The sequence below is a fragment of the Monodelphis domestica genome, chromosome 7 (genome assembly GCF_027887165.1).
Source record: "Monodelphis domestica isolate mMonDom1 chromosome 7, mMonDom1.pri, whole genome shotgun sequence".
In the NCBI taxonomy this organism is placed as follows: Eukaryota; Metazoa; Chordata; class Mammalia; order Didelphimorphia; family Didelphidae; genus Monodelphis; species Monodelphis domestica.
Window position 1 is genome coordinate 157,691,391 of NC_077233.1, and position 23,164 is coordinate 157,714,554.

General features: G+C 37.8%; 1 protein-coding gene across 1 annotated transcript in view; it reads left to right on the top strand.

Moving 5' to 3' along the window:
* GCNT1 (glucosaminyl (N-acetyl) transferase 1) overlaps nt 1-22,595 on the top strand; it is a 34,837-nt gene extending 12,242 nt beyond the window's left edge. The window contains exons 2-3 of the mRNA XM_001366091.5: nt 16,195-16,389; nt 18,857-22,595. Of these exons, the coding sequence (XP_001366128.1) occupies nt 19,008-20,297 (1,290 nt within the window). The 5' untranslated portion in view covers nt 16,195-16,389; nt 18,857-19,007 and the 3' untranslated portion in view covers nt 20,298-22,595. The remainder of the gene's footprint in view (nt 1-16,194; nt 16,390-18,856) is intronic.
* Nucleotides 22,596-23,164: the final 569 nt, after the last annotated feature.

Genomic DNA, 23,164 nt, shown 5'->3' on the forward strand with positions numbered 1-23,164 from the left:
TGATGAGTTGTCCTTTGAGTTGTTCACTTAGATGGATAAATATTAAACTTCAGCAAATATGAACTTTGAACAATAATATACAAAATTCATTACCTGAGTTTTGGTGTCCATGCTAATTCCCTGTCTCTCTAAAAGATGGTTGCCTTAATTGCCTGGACAGATATCCTGAGATAGGGATGGCAAGATACCCTGTCCTGTCCCAACAACTACAGAATGGGGCTGGAGGGATCGAGGAAGAGGGAGGGAGAAAGCTGTACATTGGAGATGTTTTACAGTAAATTATGACCACTACAGACCAGGGTTTGGACAAGACACAAATCAGGTATTAAACTGCCACAGAATGAAAGCCTACCTTGTTTAATGCATTGAACAAAATTAAAGAAAAAGTATTGAGTATTAGAGGAGTCCAGGAAGGGGAGCCAAGAGGACTCCTGCTGGACAATATGCTCTTGGCAGAGGTGGCAAGGCAGCAGTGTGTGAGGGAACTGGCTCAGACAACTAACTCAATTGACCATTCTGACTACAGAGCTAAACCCTCACAAATGCAACAGATCTACCACCAGGGACTGGAAAAATGTGAACAGGCACGAAGTAAATTCAGCATATGTATGATGAACCTGCTTTGTGAGCAGAGCCAAAACAAACCCATCTCACCAAAGGAGAGTGAAAGAATGGTGGTCATCATCTATTGCAAATTCAACTCCATCCAGATGCAACTCAAGCGGAGCATACATGAAGTAGTCATGGTGCTTTGCTTGTGGTTTTTGGAAGCAAGGCAGAAGGGATGGAACTTCAAAAGCAAACCACAAAAATCCTGATTGAGTGTTTCTATTTCCATTTCAGCAACCCTTACCCCAGTAAGGAAGCCAAAGAGGAACTAGCCAAGAAATATGGCAGCATGGTCTCACAGGTGTCAAGCTAATTTGAAAATAAGGAAATCCGATACAAGAACATTGGGCAAATTTCAAGAAGAAACCAATATTTATACTGCCAAAATGGCTGTCACATTTACCAAAGGGTCAGCCCATGCAAGTCAAGCTAACTTACTCTCAACTTCCAGTTAAGCTCATTCTTTCAGTTCTTTTAATTTTGTCATATGCTAGAGATTTGTTCATGACCATGTAGTCAGTGGGAATTCTTACTGAGGGGCCCAAGGTGGAACCAGTGGGCAATCACAGGTGGGATGCCCTTTGCTATGTTATCAGCCAGATAGGGGAGGATACAGTGAGGAATTTGTAGCCAGTCAGATGTACAGGCTAGAGGGCATCAGTCTCCAGAGGCAGCATGACATAGTGGGTAGGTGGCTGACCTTGGAATCAGGAGGAATTCTGGCTCCGACATATCTGACTGTGTAAACATGTACTAGTGGAGGTCGGCAGGATGCTACTACACCTTTATCAGTGATCTCCCCTGCAGCAGGCCCTGACAGTGCTCATTCCGATAATATCTCCAACTAATCTCCCAGCAATTGCATCACTGACTGACCTCCTCCCCCAAATGGAGGGAGTGGGAGCAGCAGGGAGGATTTCTCTTCCCAAAGCTGAAACATTCAGACCGGAGCTTGAAGCAATCAGAAAACACAAGAAGAATTTCCTCTTCTCGATGCTATTTCAGCCAATCTAGACACTTCTCCCTAACCTCTTTTCAGTCCTTTCTGTACAGAAGGTACCCCTTTCACCTGCCTCCGTCAACACTGTTTTCTTCATCCTCCCTGCATCTTTCTGTCACCTCTTGACTCTGCTATGTCATTGAAGGGTGAAGACTTGTGATTCTCATTTCAAAAAAGAGGAAATTCATGATGCAGAGCAAAAGGAGCAGAACCAGGAGAACTTTGTACACAGAGACTGATACACTGTGGCACAATTGAACGTAATGGACTTCTCTACTAGCAGTAATGCAGTGATACAGCACAATTCTTAGGGACTTATGAGAAAGAAAACTATCCACATCCAGAGAAGGAATTGCAGGAGCAGAAATCCAGAAGAAAAACATTTGAATGATCATTATTGCAAATATTAATAATAGGGAAATAGATCTTGATCAGTGATATATGCAAAATCCAGTGGAATTGCTCAATGGCTACGAGAAAGAGGAGGGAAGAGGGAAGGGAAAGAACACAAATCATGTAACCATGGAAAAATATTCTAAATTAATCAATTAAATAAATATTTTTTTAAAAGAGGAAATTCAGGCTTAGAGAGATTAAGTGCATTTTATGCTTACTCAAACATTAAAAAGGAGGGGGAAAAGAAGACAAATCACAAAAAAACCCATTAATAAACATTTGTACATTTAAAAAAACCTACTTTGAGTTGTTCATTTAAAAAAAATCACACTAAACTTCAGCTAATGTCTGAAGAAAAATAAGCAAAATTCACCAACAGAGCTTTAATCGCCAAGTTAATTCTTTGTTTCTTTAAAGACTGATGTCTTTATTTAGAACAATGAGCAGGTACATGAAAGTTCTGGCTCAGTCTGAATCTCTAAATGTGAAATGCAAGATTTTTGAAATTGTGAAAATTCAGATAATCCCTTTGCCTTTCTTCTCCACTGCCAACCAAGTGTGCCATGATTAAGGGAGAAGCCTACCCTTAGTTCCCTTGGGGGAGTAGAAGTTACTAAAACTTTGTAACTGTTCTTTACCTGCTTTAGAACATATTTACTTAAAACTCTGTGGCTGAATACTTTGTATATTTCTATTATTTAGCATGTTATCTTTTTATCACAGTATTCTGGATCAAGGATTATTTTTTTACTCAGTCTTTGTATCACTCTCAGCAGTGGATACAATGTTTTGCCCATTTAAGAGGTAGATACTTAAATGTTTGAGTAACTGTAAAACTCACTTAATCTCTAAATCTGAATTTCCTCATTTTTGAAATGTGAATGACAGTTCTTGAAATACCTCACAGGGTCACTGGGAAAATTACTTTGCAATAGAGCATTTAAGAAATAACTAAGAGTCCTTGTTTTAGCAGAAAAAGAGTGAGCAGGGAATAAGCATTTGTTAAATGACTACTATGTGCCAGATGCTATGCGAAGCATTTTACGATTATTATCTTATTTGATCCTCCCAACAACTTTACAAGATAGGTCCTCTTATTATCTCCCATTTTACAGTTGGGGAAACTGAAGCAGGAAAAGGTTAAGTGATTTTTTTTCCAGGTTTGAATATCATGAGAGCCTCTCCCCTCAGAAATCTATCTTCTGTGCTAAAATTCTATTGGAGAATATTCACTAATGCAGAGCTTTTTTGTTTCATCTGGAGTGATATTATTTTTGTTGGCTTTGGGGGCATAAAAGAATGATTTTTACTTGAATGGTCATTTCTTTTCTTATCCTCCCAATATCATGTACCACACTGATGATGATAAAAACAATTCATATTGTCTCTTTGAATTCTCTTGTCTGCCAACTCAACAGTCTCCTAAGTCTAATGAACTTCCATCCTTGGAAAACCTAACTTCACATCTAGTCTCAGGTACAAGCATTGTGACTCTATAAATCACATAGCTTCTGTTTACTTCAATTTCCTTAAATGCCTGGGGTTAATAACAGCCCCTACTTCACAGGGACTTTGTGAGGAACAAATGAGGTATTATTTACAAAGCCCTTAAAACACAATACCTAGCACACAGTAGGTACTTAAATGTTTATTTTCTTCCTTTTCCCTTCCACATAGATAATCTCTATGCACATTTTTAGCTCACATAAATTTTCATGTGCAGTGTATGAATGCCAAGTAGGTGTGAGTGTCCCTGTAGATGAGAATAAGGTAAAAATGCATGTATATGTATATAGGGTGTGCAGAGAGGACTCCTCTTGCATGGGGGCTTGCCAAGCCCTTTTCAGGCTGATCATCTACCTTTGGTTTCTCCTTGCCACCCAGATGTCACCTGTGGCTCCAAGAATCTATAGCTTGGGCAGTGATCATATCCTGGTAAAACCCTCTTGACAGATGAGCTAAACCCATTATTGAGTAGCATGAAAAGACTTCTCCCAGCCAAATGGGTGTATGAGAACAGTTTGTTCCAATTGCCATAAAGATGGCTAAAGCCAGTGCTGTTGAGCACTTACTTAGACTTGGTCAGACATTGAAGACATTAGCATGATCCACTGCATTCTGGGCCTTCTCCAGTCATTCTAACTTTTGTCTTGCTACTGGACTTTGACCCTGAAAAAGAATGTGAGGCTTAAGTTTTCTTCAATTCTGCTTCACTTAAATTCAATTAAAGTACAAGTCATGACATCATCCCGTGATATAAATGCCAAGGAAAAACATGTATGCACATACATGTATACATATAGTTGTACATGTATGTATATGTGTATATATATATATACATATGCACATAAATCCATACCCACATATATATTACATTATCAGGTGGTATAGAGTCAAAGGTGAAATTAGTATCAGGAAGATTTGATCTGATTGTATAAATGGGCCTAAGAATTGGTCTATACTACTTGCTGTGATTCATAGTTTCTTTATCACCTTATTTTGTCCTTTATCTTATATGTTTTTGAGGGAAATGGACTATCCACATGATTAGATCCTCAGTAAAACTGAATTTGTGATATAGAAGGGACTAATAAGAAAGGTAGATATTAAGAAAGAGGGGAATCCATGCTAGAGGTCTGGCTCCACATTAAAAGTAAAATCCTTGGTGTTGGCTCTAAGTGTTAATTTTGAAAACCCTACATTATTCCATATCCAAAAGGTGACTTGAAATGCAAGTGGAAATTCATGGATGGGAGAGCCATCTGGCTACCACATCTGTTACACTACTGATTGCCACAGTTGAGTCCACTCATCATCCCCCAATTTCACGAGGTAGTTTTTGTCTCACTGCTCAGTACGAATCCCTCCCCAAATTGATGTTCCCTAAGGATGAACTCCTGGATAGAGGCTAAAATTACTTGTTGAAAGCTTTTGACTGAGGTCAGAATTGTTAAGTTCAGGGTTTGGCAATCTTTCCCAAGTTGTATGCTAAAATCACTTAACCTATAAACCTTAATTCCTTTATCTGTAAAATAGCAAGATTAGACAAGATCAGAGATCATCAAACTATGGTGGAGGGACAGATATGACCATTAGGTCATAATTTATCAATTTCTGGACTAAGATGATCTCCAGGGTTCCTTTTAGTTCCTAAATTCTTTGAGTTTTCATCTTCAGATTTGTTGTTTAAGACTCACAGTTTCATTGGTGTAGAGAACTCTCTCTCAATGCTGATTTGCAAATCTTCTATAATTTATAGTCTTATAGAATTCCTTAGAATTGTAACAGGCTAAATTACTTGGTCCAGGCACATGCAACTAGTATGTGTATCAGAGATGACACTTGAAAATGACACCAAGACCAACTCTTTAATCTTGCATGCCATATAGTTTAACAATGGAGGTAGAGAATTAAACTGGTGTATTATGCTATGATATATGTATAAAGTAAATATGATTTTAAAAAGTTTAAGAAAACTAATTTAAAATTTAAACAAATACACTCTCGGTTACATTGTGTTCCTTACTATGTTTTTTGTGTTCCTCTAGGACATACTTAGTTTCTTTAATCTTCTTACAGGACTTCTCTAGAAGCAGTAAGCTGCTGCCTTGTCAGGCCCTACTCTAGAACATGTTTCTTGTATACAGTTATATAGGATAGGTTAGGCCTTAATTAAATAAAATTCAGTAGAGATAAATGTAAAAAATAAATAGCACAAGTATAAGATGGAAGAAGCCATTCTAAAATAGAAGTTTTGTGGACTGCAGGTCAGCAATGTAATATGGTGGTCATAAAAGCTAATGTGATCTTGGGTTGCATTAAGGGAGAGGGAGCATGGCTTATATTTATATATAAGTTTATAGAGTTTATAGTGCCATCCTGTTTTACCCTCATTGGACTTCACCTGGAATATTGTGTTCAGCTCTTGAATACAACACTTTCACTCCACTGATGCAACAATTAGCCTGGTATAGGCCCCCCATCACCTTGTGCTTGAATTGAATTATTGCATCCTTGGAATTGGTCTTCCTGCCCCAATTGTCTCCTCACTGCAATCTATTTTCATCATAGGGGCCATATGCCATTTTCACCATAGGTACCATATGCCATTTTCATAAAGCCCAAATCTAACCATGTCACCTTCCTACTCGAGAAATTCCAGTTGCTCCCTATAACCTGAAGAATCAAATATATTCTCTGTTTATAATTTAAAGGCTTTCATAGCATGGTCCTTCTCTACCTTTCTTGTCCTTTTATAATTTTCTTCCTTTCATAGATACTACAATTAAGTTATTCCTTGTTCTTTGTACTCTGCTTCATTTCCTGACTATATTTTCATTTGCTGCCTGAAATATTCTTCCTTTTCATCTCTGCCTCCTGGTTTTCCTGGCCTTCAAGGTTCAGCTCAGAACCCACCTTCTGCTAAAAATCTTCCCTGATCCCCTGACTTTTAGTGCCTTTCATCTGAGATTACTTTCTACTTATGGTGTGTGTGTGTGTGTGTGTGTGTGTGTGTGTGTGTGTGTGTGTGTGTAAAACCAAAGTATTTCAAAAACCTGTGAGGTTTTGATCTATATCTGTAAATATTGTCCTCTATTTTGTCTCAGTGTAGTTGTATTTACTTTTCTCCCTCATGAGTATGTCCTCGAGGACAGGGATGGTATATTTTTGCCTAGCCTGGAAAAAAGAAGACTGAAATAGGGATGGGAAGCATGATTCCTGTTTTCTAGTGTTTGAAGGGTTGTTATGCTGAGAAGAAATTAGACTTCGACTTGTTCTCTTTGGGACGGCCAAGTTGAGCAATGGGTAGAAGCTGCAAAGAGGTAAATTTAAGCCAAATTGAAAGAAACAAAACAAGAATCCAGCCTCCCCCCCCCCCCCCCCCACTTGTTAACAACTTAAGAAGCCCAAAAGTGAAATGGACTGTCTTGAGGGGTTGTGGGTTCCCCTTCTTTAGAGGCTGGATGTACACTTGACAATGGGTATTCTTTTCATGTTTGGGTTGGACTAGATGGCTGCTAATGTCCTTTCCAATTCAAATCCTCCTAGTGACCTTTGGTGAACAAATAATGGTCTTTGTTTAAAACCCTGTTTTTCTGGATATTTGGGAATTTTCCAACACTTCTCATTGTTCAATTATCTACTCCATTAACTAATCCCTTCTTTCTTTTTCACTCTCCTGCCCCCATTTTCTTCATACATTTTATTTCCTTGTTGAAGTTAAGCAAAAGGAGGTTCCAGTTATACTGACCGTTGGTCATTGTTTATATTTTTCTTAGCCTACATGAATCCTTTTTTTTTTTTAATAGCGTTGCATTTTTGCAGTTATAAAGTTCTGGATGTTGTAGTTTGTGGAATGAATACTGAATTTAGACTTGAGAAACCTCCTGGGTTTGAATCCTAACTGATGAAAGTCTTGTAACTGTTGGCAAGTTGTGCCAGTTTCTTCATTTAGAAAGAGGTATTATTTCACAGAGAGAAATATGAGGATCAAAAGAGATACTGTTGTATGTAGCATTCACATAATTATTCATTTTACCCCTCACTCCAACTGCTGACTCACTGCTTAGATGGGTTTCCTGGTATAAATGCTCCCACTTCTGCTCCCTCTTTCCTCTGTTGCCTCATTCATTTCCTCTTCTCCAAGTCCCCAGCCAGAGGCAGTATTCTGGCAAAACATATCAGTGTTGAATCTGTTTCACTTCTTTGGGATAGTCCCTTCTCAAATGCCTTCTCAAACCTGCCTTTCTAATAAGTGTACCCAAACTAACAAGGGCCTCTGATGAACACCATCTACGATATTTAAACAAAGAAAGATAAACAGATTTTCCTTTGATCCAGAGGGAAAGGACTCAGGCTTTCGTGAAGGAGCCCAAGTGAAAAAAAGACACAGAATTATGACTTTGGGAAATATAGGCTTGATTTGTTCCCCAAAGCTTTGCCCTTTCATTCTAGTAACCCATGGGTCTTCTAGCATCTTGTTAAATGCTGGATTCCTCTTTGAATCCTAGATTCACTTAAACTAACTTCACGGGACAGCCGTTGTCTCCACTACTTCCAGTTTCAGAATTGGTTTCAGTTCTCAATGTGGGCACTGCTGTGCTTTTGAGGAGAACAAGATCCTTGCCATCCCTAGGACTTCAGAAACCTCACCAATTCTACTTCCTTGAGGTCTCATCTTGGTTACATAAGATTGTCACTGTGCAAACTGGTGTCCTTTATGCTTTAGTTTCTCCTTTTAACAATTCTCCCTAATACAAAACTGGTTTCCATTGGTGAGATACCTCATCTGAATTGAAAATGACCACCTAGTATAATTCCCAATTTTTCATAAACAGGCAATGACCATCCACCCAATAATTATTGACCAGCTTGGTTCATGCAAAGAATGGGGTTGGGAAAAGGTGAAGGAGGTAGTTTATGATCTGGGGAAAAGTCCATAATCTCTACTAGCTGCTGAGTTGCTTTCCTGGACATTTCATAGGCAAGTGTTTGTGGGGGGGTGGGGTAGGTGCTTCACATTCTTTATCAGAAGCAAAATGATCTACTCATCTGATAAATAAGAGCTCTCCCTTCTCAGGCTGTAAATGTCCTCTCAGTGAGGTACATCCTTACATATTAATCACGTTGTAAACCACAAAGCATTGTATAAATGTCAACAATCAGTAATAGTGATAAAATAGCATGGCACAATTCACATTTTTCAACTCTTCCCTTCTTATATAAGAGGCAACATGAAATATTTATTGGAGGAGTTGACCTTAGACTCAAGAAGGCTGAGATCAAATTCTGCCTCGAATACTAGTCTTATAGTAGCTATATGACCCTGGGCAAGTGAGTTGGCCTCTTCTCATTGCCCCCTGGAAAAGTATGTAACATTTAAAAAATAACCTTTACTTAAAGTCACAGTGACAACTCTAGGCCAGAAGGGCAAGGGCTAGGCAAACAGTGTTAACTGACTTGCTGGGGCTTTCACAGTTAGGAAGCGTCTGAGGCTAGATTTGAACTTTGGTCCTCTAGATTCCAAGCCTGTTAGTCTAGCCACTGAGCCCCCAACCTGCCCCAATTCTCTAACATTATCAATTGAAGATGAAGTGTTAATTAGTAGCCCACAGGGCAATGTCCTCTACTGATGAAATCACAGGTCCTGACTAAACAAAACATTATTTAATATAAGCTGACTCCTCGGTATTGTTAACATTATATAGAATTCCGTTTCTCTATATAATAGCCTCTTTTCTTTCAACTGTTTTTGGCCAACTGGCAGGGAATTTTTGCTTATAAGAAGGCTTTCATGTCTTTAGGAGTCAGGATATTTGAGAAAACATTGCCCCTTTCAATGTGTTTAACTTCTGGTCCCAATTGTATAAATGAAAAAGAACCATTCACTTGGTTTATTGCAAAACTTTCATTTCAAACACAGAAGTATGGTAGAGTAGTTTTCCAGTAGGTTTTGGTTTTAAATTACTGGCACCTTTAAAATACAGACACACTTTTCTAAATAGCAGTTATTTTTTTCCCAAGAAATTAGTACTGGACCAAGATAAAGTACTGGACCAAGATGATGGGATGCTGAAGTGTCATTGATTCGTAAGCTCTACAATTGAAAAGGAATTGAAGAGATTGGCTAGCTTAATGCTCTTAAGAATAAGGAATCAGAGGATCTGAGATGAGAAGCAGCACAGCCCACATTTGAACCAGGGCCTGCTGCTTACTGCACCTCTGATGCTAAATCCAATGTTCTTGCATACTCTTGCCATCATATCACAATGGGCCCCTCTTTCTATCACACAATCCTATGCTTGAATGTAAAAAAAAGAAAATACTCCTGCTTCTTAGAAGTATAACAATGACACATTCAAATCTCCTGTTACAAACTATCCATGACCCTGGGCAAATCACTTAAGGGGGGCCTGCAGCGTTCTAGGTAACCTTCTAACAAGTGTGATGCCTAGAAGAGGCTTATTTGCATTGGTAGGGGGACTATGTTTACTTTACCATTGAAATCACAGATTTAGCTTCTATTCTTGTTCCTAGCTCTATCAATATATATTTGAGAATCTGACATTTTTCCAAAGGAAGGAATTTAAAATGGTGAGCACCTATCTTCCATCTGTTTATATTACAGGAGATTGCTGTTGTGTATTTTATAATTATATTTGGATCCACAGTTTCCACCTTTTTGTGTATATGACATCATGTACAAAATAATCAAAACAAAATTAATTGTTATTCTTTTTAACTTTTAAAGAAATATCTCCTTTGAGACAGTTTTTTAGTGGGAGCAGATCATTATAAAATCAAATGACAGTGGTATTGCATTTCTACCCCAAACTTCCTCTTCCTTTCACACCAATAATGGAAAGTGTGGCATTGGCACTTTTCAAACACATCCCAAATGCCTGCTGAAAATAAACCCAGCAGTTTACTGAAACAGCTGGCTCAGAGGTCACCAGTAACCTCGTAATTGTTCATTTGGGAAGGAAGCACGGTATTTCATGGAAAAGGCACAGAACCTGGAATCAGGGGAGAACTAGATACAAATCCTGACTCTTCAAGTTTCAACAACTACCTGTGTGCTCATGAGCAAATTTCTTAACTATCCTGGGGCTGTTTCTTTATCTGTAAATGAGGATTTTGGATTAGATGACCTCTAAGGTCCCTCCCAAACATAAGTCTTGATGTCTATGATTTGTAAAATGGGATATGACCTCTGTAGTACTTGACTGCATTGAGAATCAAATGAAATAGGTGAAAAGCATGATGCAAACTTTAATGCAGAGTATGAAGTGTCATCTGTTTTTATAGGCAATGGCCTCACTTTTATCTCTTTCCCCCGACCTTTCTGCCCCTCTCTACATTTGAACAATCCCTTCTCTGGTATACTTTTCTCCTTCCTTGATTTGTGTTAGTCTTCTCTCCAGTTCTTCCTTTTGCCTATCTGATTGCTCCTTTTCAGTCTCTTAAGAATGGATGACTTTTCCCCCTGTGGTATCTCCCCCACCCCAACCCCCAGCATTTCTTCTTCCTTCCTGGGTGGTCTTATGTGCTCCAAAGAGTAACTACATCCCTGTAAATAGCTCCCACCAGTCTTGATCTCTTTACTAAACTCCACTCTCCAACCCTGCTGCCCCCAGGATATCTCCATATGAATATCTTGCTGACATCTGACACAGAGGATGTCTTAAACTGGACTCATCACTCTCCCCCCTCCCCCAATCCTCCCACCCTCCACAACCTCTCTGTTTTCACCCAAGAGATCTTCCTTACTTGCAATGCTTATTTGAAAAATGTTCAGAATCTTTATCATCCTATAAGACTTAGCTCCAGATGCTAACTCCATGTAGGTTTCCCTGGACCTCTCCCCATGCTGATAGTATACTTTCCCATCCTGCCTGCTAGGTGATGCAGTGGAGCTGGTCATAAAGATTTGAGTTCAAATCTGGTCTCAGACACTTAGTAGCAGTGCGATCCTCTTTACCTTCCCTTTCCTTATACATATTGAATTATCCTTCATTGAGCATAAGCTCCAGCATGGACTTTATTTTTTTTTTACTCTTGCCTTTGTATCCCCAAACTTGCTAATGAATAGGCATAATTGTTTAGTAAATAAGCTAATTTTATTAAAGATATAATTTCAGAAATGTTTTTTCTAGGTGGAACTATTAGGAACTTTGCATTTGTATTGTGTTGCATTTTCTCAGTTTTCTGAAGTGTTTCTTCCTCTGGACTCACAGAGTATTAGTACAGGATTTGGCCTTAAACATAAATTAGTCTAATTAAATTAGTCATCTTTAAGGTAAAGAAACTGAGGTTTACCATATTATCTCAGTTGATCTTCAGAAGAACCCTATGGCATTAGCATAGTATTGTCTCCATTTTATAGGTGAGAAAACTGAAACTGAAAAGAGGTTAAATGACTTGTCAATTTTTACCTAAGGATATGAGCAGGATTCAAACTCATGTCTTTAAAACAAAAAAAAAACCTCTTATCTTCTGTCTTAAAATAAATATTGTATATTGGTTCCAAGTCAGAAGAGTGGTAGGGGCTAGACAATGGGGGAAGGGGAACGGGTGTAAAGATTAAAATTTAGGGGAGACTGAGGCAGGTAGAAATTAGTTTCTCTCTGCAAGGAGTATCATATTTTTAGAGGTTTATTGAAGATTAAGGATTAAAGAAAATACAGGGTAAGAAAAAACACGTGCCTAGGCCAGAGGCCTAGACAAGATAACCTCACATCATGGAAGAGACGCCTCTGCTCCAAAATGGAAGTCCAAAAAAAGAGCTCAAAAGCCTTTGCAATCAGCTTAAATCCTCCCTCTATCTCGGCCCACCTCAGAATTGCGTGAGATTACAAAGCATTTTGGGGAAGTGGAGCAAGGGCTTGTGGGGATTGAAGTCCTGGATTCCAATCCATTTTTACATGCCCCCTTTTGATTGTTGTTGGGGTAGGAAGCTTCCCCAAAAAGGATCATGAGAACATAATCAACTTAAACATTACAGTAATTTGAGGATAAGAGAAAAAAAACAATAATTGCTGAACGCATGGACAAAAAGCCAGTTAGTGGGCAGTCCCCTTTGGCATGAAAGTATACATACAAATAAATGTTCAATCAACCACACCCAAAGTTCAATTTTTGTGCAGCTGTCTGGTTTGGAGGCTTCTTCATGGTATCTTCTCCAACAGTTCAGTTCTGGATTCAGAGAAGTAGCATCTTCTTTACCTAAAATTCTTCTCAAAAAGAATTTAAACTTTGCAATTTAAATGATATTTTTTATATTCCCCCATTAAGAGGGTGATTGACAAATACAGGATCACTTAGGGATGCATGGCTGAGGTATGAAGTATATGAATCAATTGGCAAGAGATATTAAAAGGATATCAGAAAAATCCAAAGAAAAAAAGAAAAAAACTCTGGATGAAAATATAGACTATCAAAGTCTTATGTGTAAAAATTCCAAGTAAAGAAAAATAAATCTATAACAGGTCCTTCAATCAGGGCCCAATCAAAATGATCTAAGCAATGATGCATTTACCCAGTCAGTAGCCAGGACTACAAAAAGGTACCACACTATGAGAGGCAGAAAAGGGGACCAGATTATAGGAGCCAAGTAGGAGCCAAGGTTTTGGGGATACTCGTCTGTGAGTATCTTCAGAATGAGTGTGGACACAAGGAAAGCCTGTGTCTTAACAACATGTTAAACACAGTAACCTCGAGTCTTCACACTAGGTTCAAGACCTTTGTATTGGCCTGGAAGTGCATCAATCCATCCTGGATTGGCTTTTTTTTTTTTTGGCCCTGTGAAATGGCTCTTTTGTGTATATCTTGTCCTGGAATCAGACAGAATCATTAAGCAAAGTCCCGTAATTTTTTAAATAATTGGTGGCATCGTTTTTATAGTCACAAGCCTTTTAGGGTTATGCATTAGCAAATGTATTTCAAACTTGTAGCACTGAAAAGTCAAAAAGTTAAAGAAAATCTTAATGCTGGTGACATGTGCTTCGAATATAAAAAGGAGAGAAAAATAAAATAAACCTGAAAAAGTATATTGCACATGCAAGAAAAATATAATAATAAAAGAGCTTAAAAATTAAAAAATATAGCTTATAATCATTGACACTCTGTGTCAGCTAAGAAAATATAAAATATAAGGCTTTCTCACCAAAAATGAGATCCATTCCCTCTTTGTATCTGGCCATGATCACTGTGAGTAGAAGGCAAATGAATTGAGAGAGGTAACATTTTTTCATTTTTTAAAATACAGTAGTACAAATATGTAGATATCAATATCCCCAAAATTCTTAATAGCCCAATTAATTACAATAGCAAACAAACACACTTTCATATTTCACATAAGTTGCTGTATGACATTTTTAAAACCTATGAATTGATGGACATTTGTAACAAATTTTTACAAATGTAGCAATCTTTCAACCTTGGTATTCAAACATATTTTTTAAAACAAAGTAAAACTCATCTTGGGTTAAGAACGTAACCAAGAAATCTAGAGATCATTCTGGTGCAAGTAAAGTAATGAGCTGAAGAGTATAAAGGGGTGCTACTTTTTTTTTGGAGGCTTATAGGGATACAAATGCCCTGAGATTAACTGCCCAACTTCCATTCACATGTGGGAAGGTTGGGGGTTATAAAATGTATTTCACTTCAGCTACTAGAATGGGCCTTACCTCGTGGTAGGGGCAGGCAAAAATAACCAGAGATTGTTAAAAAAAATTACAAAATCATATTTAAAAAACCCTTAAAATCATTTGAGATATTTAGCATATTAAATTTTCCAAAGGTTGTTATACAATTATAACCAGTCCTGAAGTCCATCTATGTGGTAATTTACAAAGTCAAAATAGAAAGGCTGTTTTTTTTTCATATGGGCTTAATTACAATAATATTTGTTCAGCATAGTTATAGGGGAAAAACAACAGAATTTCAAAACTCAGTACATTCAAAATAAATTCAATCAACCTTCAGTGTAACAGAATAATATTCAATCCAGTAATATATGAATTTAACATCACAAAGTTAAACCTTAAACAAAAAATGCAATAGAATACAGAGATTTTTATAAACCATTGGAGTTTGAAATGCCTCAAAATTTATCCTTTAGTCTCTTTGAAGTTCTTTTAGGTGTGTTTTTTTCCCTTTTAATTAATTATCCATTTAAATGTCTATTGTCTGAAGGCAGAGTGGTAAGGGCTAAGCAATGGGGGTTAAGGGACCCATCCAGGGCCCCACATCTGGGAAGTATCTGAGGCCAGATTTTAACCCAGGACCGCATGTCTTTAGGCCTGGCTCTCAGTTCGCTGAGCCACCCATTTGCCTCCCCAAAGTTGAATCTTTGGGCTGAATCTTTCTTCTGGCACACAGGTGAAATCAATAAAATTACCAGAACAGTCAAAAGATATCCTTTTAAACAGCCCATTGCTTAAAAGTCTGTTTGAAAAGTCTGTTTCTTCTCCTCTCCCTTTCTCTCTCCCCTGCTATGATCCCTCCTCCTGCCCCAGTCCACGTGGAGCCCAGGCCACCCACGTGGAGCCAATACCCCTGTTTTGTTACTGATAGAATGAGTCCTGAGCGATCTGCTCCAAGGAATTGGGTTTGTTGGGCAGGCAGGTCACCAGGTGATTGCAGTCTTGGTTGAATCAGGTGGGTCAGATGATTGAAAGAAAGACTGCGGGGTGGGCAGGGCCGGGAGGCCAAATGCAGAGAAACAGGGACGGGAGCTCGGGCACCAGGTGAGAGGCCAGGAGCAGAAGCAGGAGCCAGAAAGGGCCACAGGCAGGAGCTGATCAAGATGGTTTTCTAAAAAGCGTCTTGGAGAAATGTGGCTTAAAAAAAATCATTATCTAGGCTAAAATTTTTGAGAAGTTCTCATCCAATCTAGTGGTCGCCAACTGTGAAGATTAAAATTTAAGGGAGACTGAGGCAGGTAGAAATTAGTTTCTCTCTGCAAGGTGTATTATATTTTTAGAGGTTTATTGAAGATTAAGGATTAAAGAAAATACAGGGTAAGAAAAAACACGTGCCTAGGCCAGAGGCCTAGACAAGATAACCTCACATCATGGAAGAGACGCCTCTGCTCCAAAATGGAAGTCCAAAAAAAGAGCTCAAAAGCCTTTGCAATCAGCTTAAATCCTCCCTCTATCTCGGCCCACCTCAGAATTGCGTGAGATTACAAAGCATTTTGGGGAAGTGGAGCAAGGGCTTGTGGGGATTGAAGTCCTGGATTCCAATCCATTTTTACACAGGACAGGGTTTGTGACTTGCCCAGGATCACACAGCTAGGAAGCATCTGAGGCCAGATTTGAACCCTGGACTACATCTCTAGGTCTGACTTTCAATCCACCACACCACCCAGCTGTCCACAAACTCGTATCTTCTTAACTCCATGCCCAGAGCTCCATCTGCTCTGCCACCTCACTGGCATAGACTTAGAGATGGAAGGGATTTAGAGATTTTGTAGTTGAACCCTTTCATTTTACCCATGGTTAAAAGGGGATCTAAAGCCATGAAGACCATGCAGGTACTGAGTAGCCCTGTGGGGGCTCCACTCTAGGTCTTTTGTCTTTGCATCCAGAACTCTTTCCAAGGCATCTCCCAGATTATGGAGGGTGAAGACCCTTTTGTATGTCCATATATGTATCTGTACATTGTTTTGTCTTACAAATTTATAGGTCTTTGTTTCAAAAACCCTGATGGTGATATTGCTGCTGCTTGCTGCCCAGCATGTTTAAGAAACCTGATTCCAAGACAGGAACTTTGAACCTTCAATTCAACCACGTTTGGCATCACAAGACTCGATGGGCCTGGCTTCCACTTGCATTGAATGTTTTGATGAAAGCTCCCTCATGGAATGGCATGAAACACAGGTACCTTCTTAAAGTCCTCTTAATTTCCCAGACTTCCATTCTCTACTGCTTAAATGACCAATTCCCTTTTTTTTTTGCAAGAAAATCAAACTACTCTCCTTTATCTAACCATCTTGATTTGTAGTTGAGAATTGTATACAGAACCAGAAATTACTTAGCAGCTGCCCAATCATACAGTAGTCACTCAGAATTCCATTACTGAACCTGACATTATATGGTGGTTAATTCAGGATTTCAGATACCTGGAGTACAGATGATTAGTGAAAATTGTGTTAAAATAACAACAACAAAAAACAATAGCTCTTGGACACTGAGAGCCTGGGGTTTTGTTACTTTATTTTTGCCATAGAAATCTTAAGATCCAATAGCAAGAATTATTGTTTAAAGTAAAGCATGACTTTACAAAGTGAAGTGAAAGACTGTACAAATGTTTATATGCACATTACAGTGCTAGTAAAATTGAACAGCAGATGGTTTGAATTCTGAGCTCCAGCAGTCACAGCTCTTCAATGTACAGAGTTACTTATCAGCTTTTGGATTTTTAGACTAGTCTTACCTTAACAGCAAAAAATAAATATGTAATCTAACAATGATTACCTCTAACATATTAGTCCCCGTTAGCAACAGTGGGAGAGACTTTTTTTTAAACCCTTATCTTCTGTCTTAGAATCAATACTACATATTTGTTTCAAGGCAGAAGAGCGATAAGGGTCAGGCAATGGGGGTAAAGTTATTTTCCCAGGGTCACATAGGGAGGAAGTATCTGATATCAGATTTGAACCCAGGACCTCCCATCTCTAGGCCTGGCTCTCAACCCACTGAGCTACCCAGCTGCCCCCTGGGGGAGTCTTTACTACCAATGTCATCCTGAAAATTGGAAGTATTTTAAACTGCTTCTTGCAAATTTGCTACGGCATTTATTTTTCTGATTTTGCTAATAAGACTTTTAAATTCTGTCAAACTCTGTGGCCATTTTGAATACAAGTACTGTTAAGAAGCATTGACATCTGCTAATGCTTATAGGAAATTTCACTTATGACTAAAAGGAAAAAGCTAACTTAATAATCCTCCAAATAATAGGTGCAATAGACTAAAATCTAAAGGCCAATGGGCCCCATAAAAATTTGTGGGCAGTATGAAACTATACCCAGAATTTTAAAAAATATATTTTTCTTTTAAAACACAAAATGATTTGGACTTTGCAAAATTTAAGGACACTAATAAGAATTTTGTGTAAATGACAAAATGGGTGTATATTAGACTCTATAACTGAGGCAAGACCCTTCTGGGAGTTCTTATTTTATTTAGTCAATTTAAAACATTATTCCTTGGTTACAAGAATCATATTAGTTCCCTCCCTCCCCTACCCTGACCTTCCCATAACCCACTTGCAATTCCACTGGGTATTACATGTGTCCTTGATCAGAACCTATTTCCATGTTGTTGCTGTTTGCATTATGATGTTCATTTAGAGTCTACATCCCCAACCATATCCCTTTAACCCATGTATTCAAGCAATTTTTTTCTTCTATGTTTCTACTCCCACAGTTTTTCCTCTGAATGTGGATAGTGTTCTTTCTCACAGATCCCTCCATGTTGTTCTGGATCACTGCATTGCCACTAATGGAGAAGTCCATTACATTTGATTGTACCACAGTGTATCAGTCTCTGTGTACAGTGTTCTCTTGATTCTGCTCCTCTCACTCTGCATCAATTCCTGGAGGTCATTCCAGTCCCCATGGAATTACTCCAGTTCATGATTCCTTTGAGCACAATAGCATTCCATCACCAACAGACACCACAATTTGTTCAGCCATTCCCCAATTGAAGGGCACCCCCTCATTTTCCAATTTTTGGCCACCACAAACAATATGGCTATGAATATTCTTGTACAAGTCTTTTTCCTTATTATCTCTTTGGGGCACAAACCCAGCAGTGCTATGGCTGGATCAAAGGGCAGACAGTCTTTTAGCACCCTTTGGGCATAGTTCCAAATTACCCTCCAGAATGATTGGATCAATTCACAACTCCACCAGCAATGCATTAATGTTGGGAATTCTATTCTTAAAGACTGTTGGAAATAATTTTTGGACTCCCCAAGAAGTTCAGATTACTTTTTCACTGGAACTAAAATCCAATAATCTTAAACTTTTAAGTTGGTCTGGTAAACAGAGACTCTGATTCGTAGAGCAGGAAAAGAGAACCAAGTTGATCTTTCTGAGACCCAGTCAGAATCTTCCCTGAAGATCTATTGCTGTTGATATTGGTTGAATATCACCAGGAGATCCTCTAAACTTGTAATAGCTTCCTGAAAACAATGGATTGTAAGTTAGTAAGTGATGTTTTTAAGGGTCTCTGACTCCTAGCCTTTCATCTTTAAAGTTTTAATTCAGTTTATAATAGCAAATACAGAACAGAATCTGAGAACAGACAACTATTAATAATGAAAATTAATGTTTTTTTTTAGAGCTTTTCTCCAGCTGTTTCAAGATGATCGTTTGTCACCTGATAAATGTACACTGACAACTCTAAAGACCACAAAAGAAAGTATTTACTAGTGATCAAAGCACAAGAAAACTACATTTAAAGGAAGCAAGGACCCCAGTTTTTGGTTTGAAATGGTGAGGAGAGTGCTGAGGAGGAAACTTTGTTCATGTCACTTCAAGCCCTTCTTCTTGTTACTTGTTTTTACCCTAATCATATGCTTCTCTGTCTTAAGGAATAATCAAAAGGACGACTTTTTAAATCACAGACATTTAGAGTTGACTAGAGAGAATCCATATAATAATATTAATTGTACCAAAGTTATATTGGGTGACAAAGAAGAAATACAAAATGTGAAGCTTACAATGCTAACAGTGAAATTTAGGAATCTCCCTCAGTGGACAAATGATGACTATATCAATATGACCAAAGACTGTGCTGCTTTCATTAAGACCCGTAAATATATAATGGAACCCCTCAGTAAAGAGGAAGAAGAATTTCCCATTGCATATTCAGTAGTGGTTTATCACAAAATCGAAATGCTTGATCGGCTCCTAAGAACCATCTACACACCTCAGAATTATTATTGCATTCACGTTGACAAAAAATCTCCAGAATCCTTTTTAGCAGCAGTGAAGGGCATTGCATCTTGTTTCAATAATGTCTTCATTGCCAGTCAACTGGAGAATGTTGTGTATGCATCATGGAGTAGGGTCCAAGCAGATCTCAACTGCATGAGAGATCTCTACAGACAGAGTTCAAAATGGAAATATTTGATAAATCTGTGTGGAATGGATTTCCCAATTAAAACCAATCTGGAAATGATAAGGAAGCTAAAGACTTTAATGGATGGAAACAGCTTAGAAACTGAGAAAATGCCTTCCCATAAAGAAGTAAGGTGGAAGAACCATTATGAAGTTATCGAGGGCAAGCTAAAAAACACAGGAAAAAATAAATCACGTCCTCCTATTGAATCACCAATTTTTTCAGGCAGTGCCTATTTTGTTGTTAGTAGGAAGTATGTAGAGTATGTACTAACCAATGAGAAGATTCTAAAATTTATTGAGTGGGCTAAAGATACATATAGCCCCGATGAATATTTGTGGGCCACAATTCAAAGAATCCCTGAAGTTCCAGGTTCCCTTTCTTCCAGTAATAAGTATGATATTTCTGATATGCAGTCAGTTGCTAGGTTTGTGAAGTGGCAATACTTGGAAGGGGACATTTTCAAGGGTGCTCCATATCCACCTTGCAATGGGATTCATGTCCGTTCAGTATGTATATTTGGGGTAGGAGACTTAAAATGGATGCTACAACAGCCCCATTTTTTTGCCAACAAATTTGATATCAGTGTCGACTCTTTTGCAGTCCAGTGCTTAGAAGAGCATCTAAGACATAAAGCTTTATATCCTACAAAACAGTGAATATGTTTACTGTAACTGAAAAGTGAAATGAGCAAAAATGCATAGAATGTCCTTTCTGCTGCAAACAGATAAATGTGGATTATGATCTGCCTTTCCTCCATGGGCTGCTAGTTTTCTATAGATAAATTCTGTTAGAAATATTTTGGAATCAAACTATGAGGTTGGAGGTAAATAAAATGTATATTTGGGGAAAGAAAGGAGGGAGTCCTGATCTTTCCTGTTCATTAGTATAATCTAAAAATGATCTCATTTTCTTTCAAAAAAGATTTGAATAATGAAGTAAATCTATCTATCTATATTTGTATGTATGTATGTTTGCGTATTTTCCCACAATGTTATTTTTTTACATATGTTTGGGGTGAAAGTTGTTGATTGTTGGGGGCAGGGGGTCAGGATTTGGAGAAGATGCTGATAAAAGGAGTCACTCAAAGAGCTCAGGGACCAAAAATAAAAAAATAATTTATATGGATTTCAGTGGTGTCAAAACTATTGAGAGACTTTTGGAGTATGAATGTTTTCTTGTACTAAATTAAACTTAAAAGCAACAGTCAATCTTAAGGATATAATTTATCTTTAAACAATATTTTGTGTATATATTGTGCTGTAAGTTTGTTGTTTGTTTCAAATGAACTATGTGAAACAGTTTGACTTTGGAAAAATTCTGTATTGCACAATGTACTTATGTATATCTTCTCAGGGGACATAAAAGCCAAGTGCCTGAATTTCTAACATGTAATATTTCAGGTTAATTTGATATTCATTTAAATTTTTTTATGGAACAAAAATGCCATTTCCTTGTTCATTTGATACCAATGATCACATTTCTAAGACTTAAAAAAATGTATTGTTCTGTCTCAGTGAACGAGTAATGAGAAAAAGAATTGCCACATATACATGCTGTAGTTTGGGGGCTCTTAATCTTTGAACAACAAAGAGTATTTTGATAACTTTATTTCAATATAACTTAATTTCCTTTGAAATCCCATGTATTTTATTTTTTACACCTAAAAACATGATCCTAACTAGTTTCATCATGCTGACCAAAGGGTCCAGAACACACACACACACACACAAAGGTGAATCTCTTGATCGAGTGTCTTTACATGAAGAAAACTTAATTTTCATAGCACAATTTGTTAACCAGAACTCAAGGTTATTGCAAAATGATAATATAGAAAAGACCAAATAGGGATTAGAAAAGGAAAAAAATGTAGCCAAGATACACAGTTTCTAAAGGTAGGTAAACATGCTGCAATGGAAAGTTTAAAAAGACAGTTAAAGGGGGCAGCTGGGTGGCTCAGTGGATTGAGAGTCAGCCCAGAGACGGGAGGTCCTGCCTAGCCCAAACCACTCTTCTGCCTTGGAGCCAATACCCAGTATTGATTGATTCTAAGAGGGAAGGTGAGGGTTAAAAAAAATGGAAACAGTTTCTGCTGGTGGCTAAATGATACTCAACACAGTACATATTAGACACTTGTCCCATTTGAATTGTCAAAGCAAGTTGTTATTAGTAATAATGCCTAACATTTATATAACAATTAATTTTTGAAAAGTGCTTTATAGAAATGGTTTCATTTTATCTTCACACCCAAGTCTATAACGTAGATGTATCAGGCTTTTTAATTTTTATTTCTACCAAATAAGGAAACAGGCTTACAGAGATTAAGATTATTTGTTCCTGGTCACATAATTAAATTTAAGTGTCGTGAGTACAATTTCAACTTAGGTCTTCCTGACTCCAAGACCAGGACTCAATCCATTAGACTTTGCTATGTCTCAGGGTCACCCTCCCACGAGATTTTTTGCAAATTTATACCCCTCAATTGTTTTCATCCTCCTTTGCCTTTGTAGTGGTTTCCCATCACCTGTGAATGTTATTTGTATTCTTCCCTACTTAACATGACACTATATATGGTGGGATAGTCCTAAATCTGTTTTAGAGTCTTAGGAATTCGGATGAGAAATTTAGAGTAAAGAGAAGTAGATTTAGTGTAAATTGGTGTAAATCTACAGTTCTTGCCCTAGATGGGGACACATATAGCTAAAGTAGGGCCAGTTTTCACTTCAACTTAATCTAAACCACTAAAGGTTCGTCTTATTTTCTGTGCTGATTAATTCATATTTAATATCAAAGAGAATTAAACAATTTTCATCTTACTTACATTTGATAAATTTATGTTGCCAAACCTAGAGATCTTTTAGTATCTGAAGTCATGATGGGAAATACTCTTATGGCCTTTAAGAAGTGTTAAATGCATTTTGTCTTTGAAATAAAGAATATGGCATGTGATCAAGTGAGTAGGATTATGTAGTCTTGAACACTTTTCCGGCATGCAAGTGAGGAGAGGACATTTTGATTTTAATAGTTTTGCTATAAAATAGAGAGATTTGCAGATCATTCCAACAAAATCATTATTTTTTAAAAGTCTTTTAGAGTGGGGCAGGTAGATGGTTCAGTGGATAGAGTGCCAGGGCTAGAGTTGGGAGGACCTGGGGTTCAAATCTGGCCTCCAACTCATCCTGGCTGCATGACCCTGATCAAGTCACTTAAACCTGTTTGTGTAGCTTTTGCTTACCCTTCTGTTTTGGGAGTTGTTATTAAGACAGAAAAATAAGAGCCTAAAAAAAAGTCTTTTAGAGGAATTTAAGCATTCTAAGTAAAGGGCAATCATTTTTATTGACATGTAAATACTTGTTGAAACTGTGATATACCAGAAATAAACTTCTGGAGCCTGGGTGAATTCCTGGTTTCTAAAAAACTCCAGGAAAAAATAAACCATTTCCTTCTATTGAAATAACTATTCAACTATTGCTAATTATTGTTAGTATTATTATAATCTCGGCAGTAATGTGTGTAGTTTGAAAGC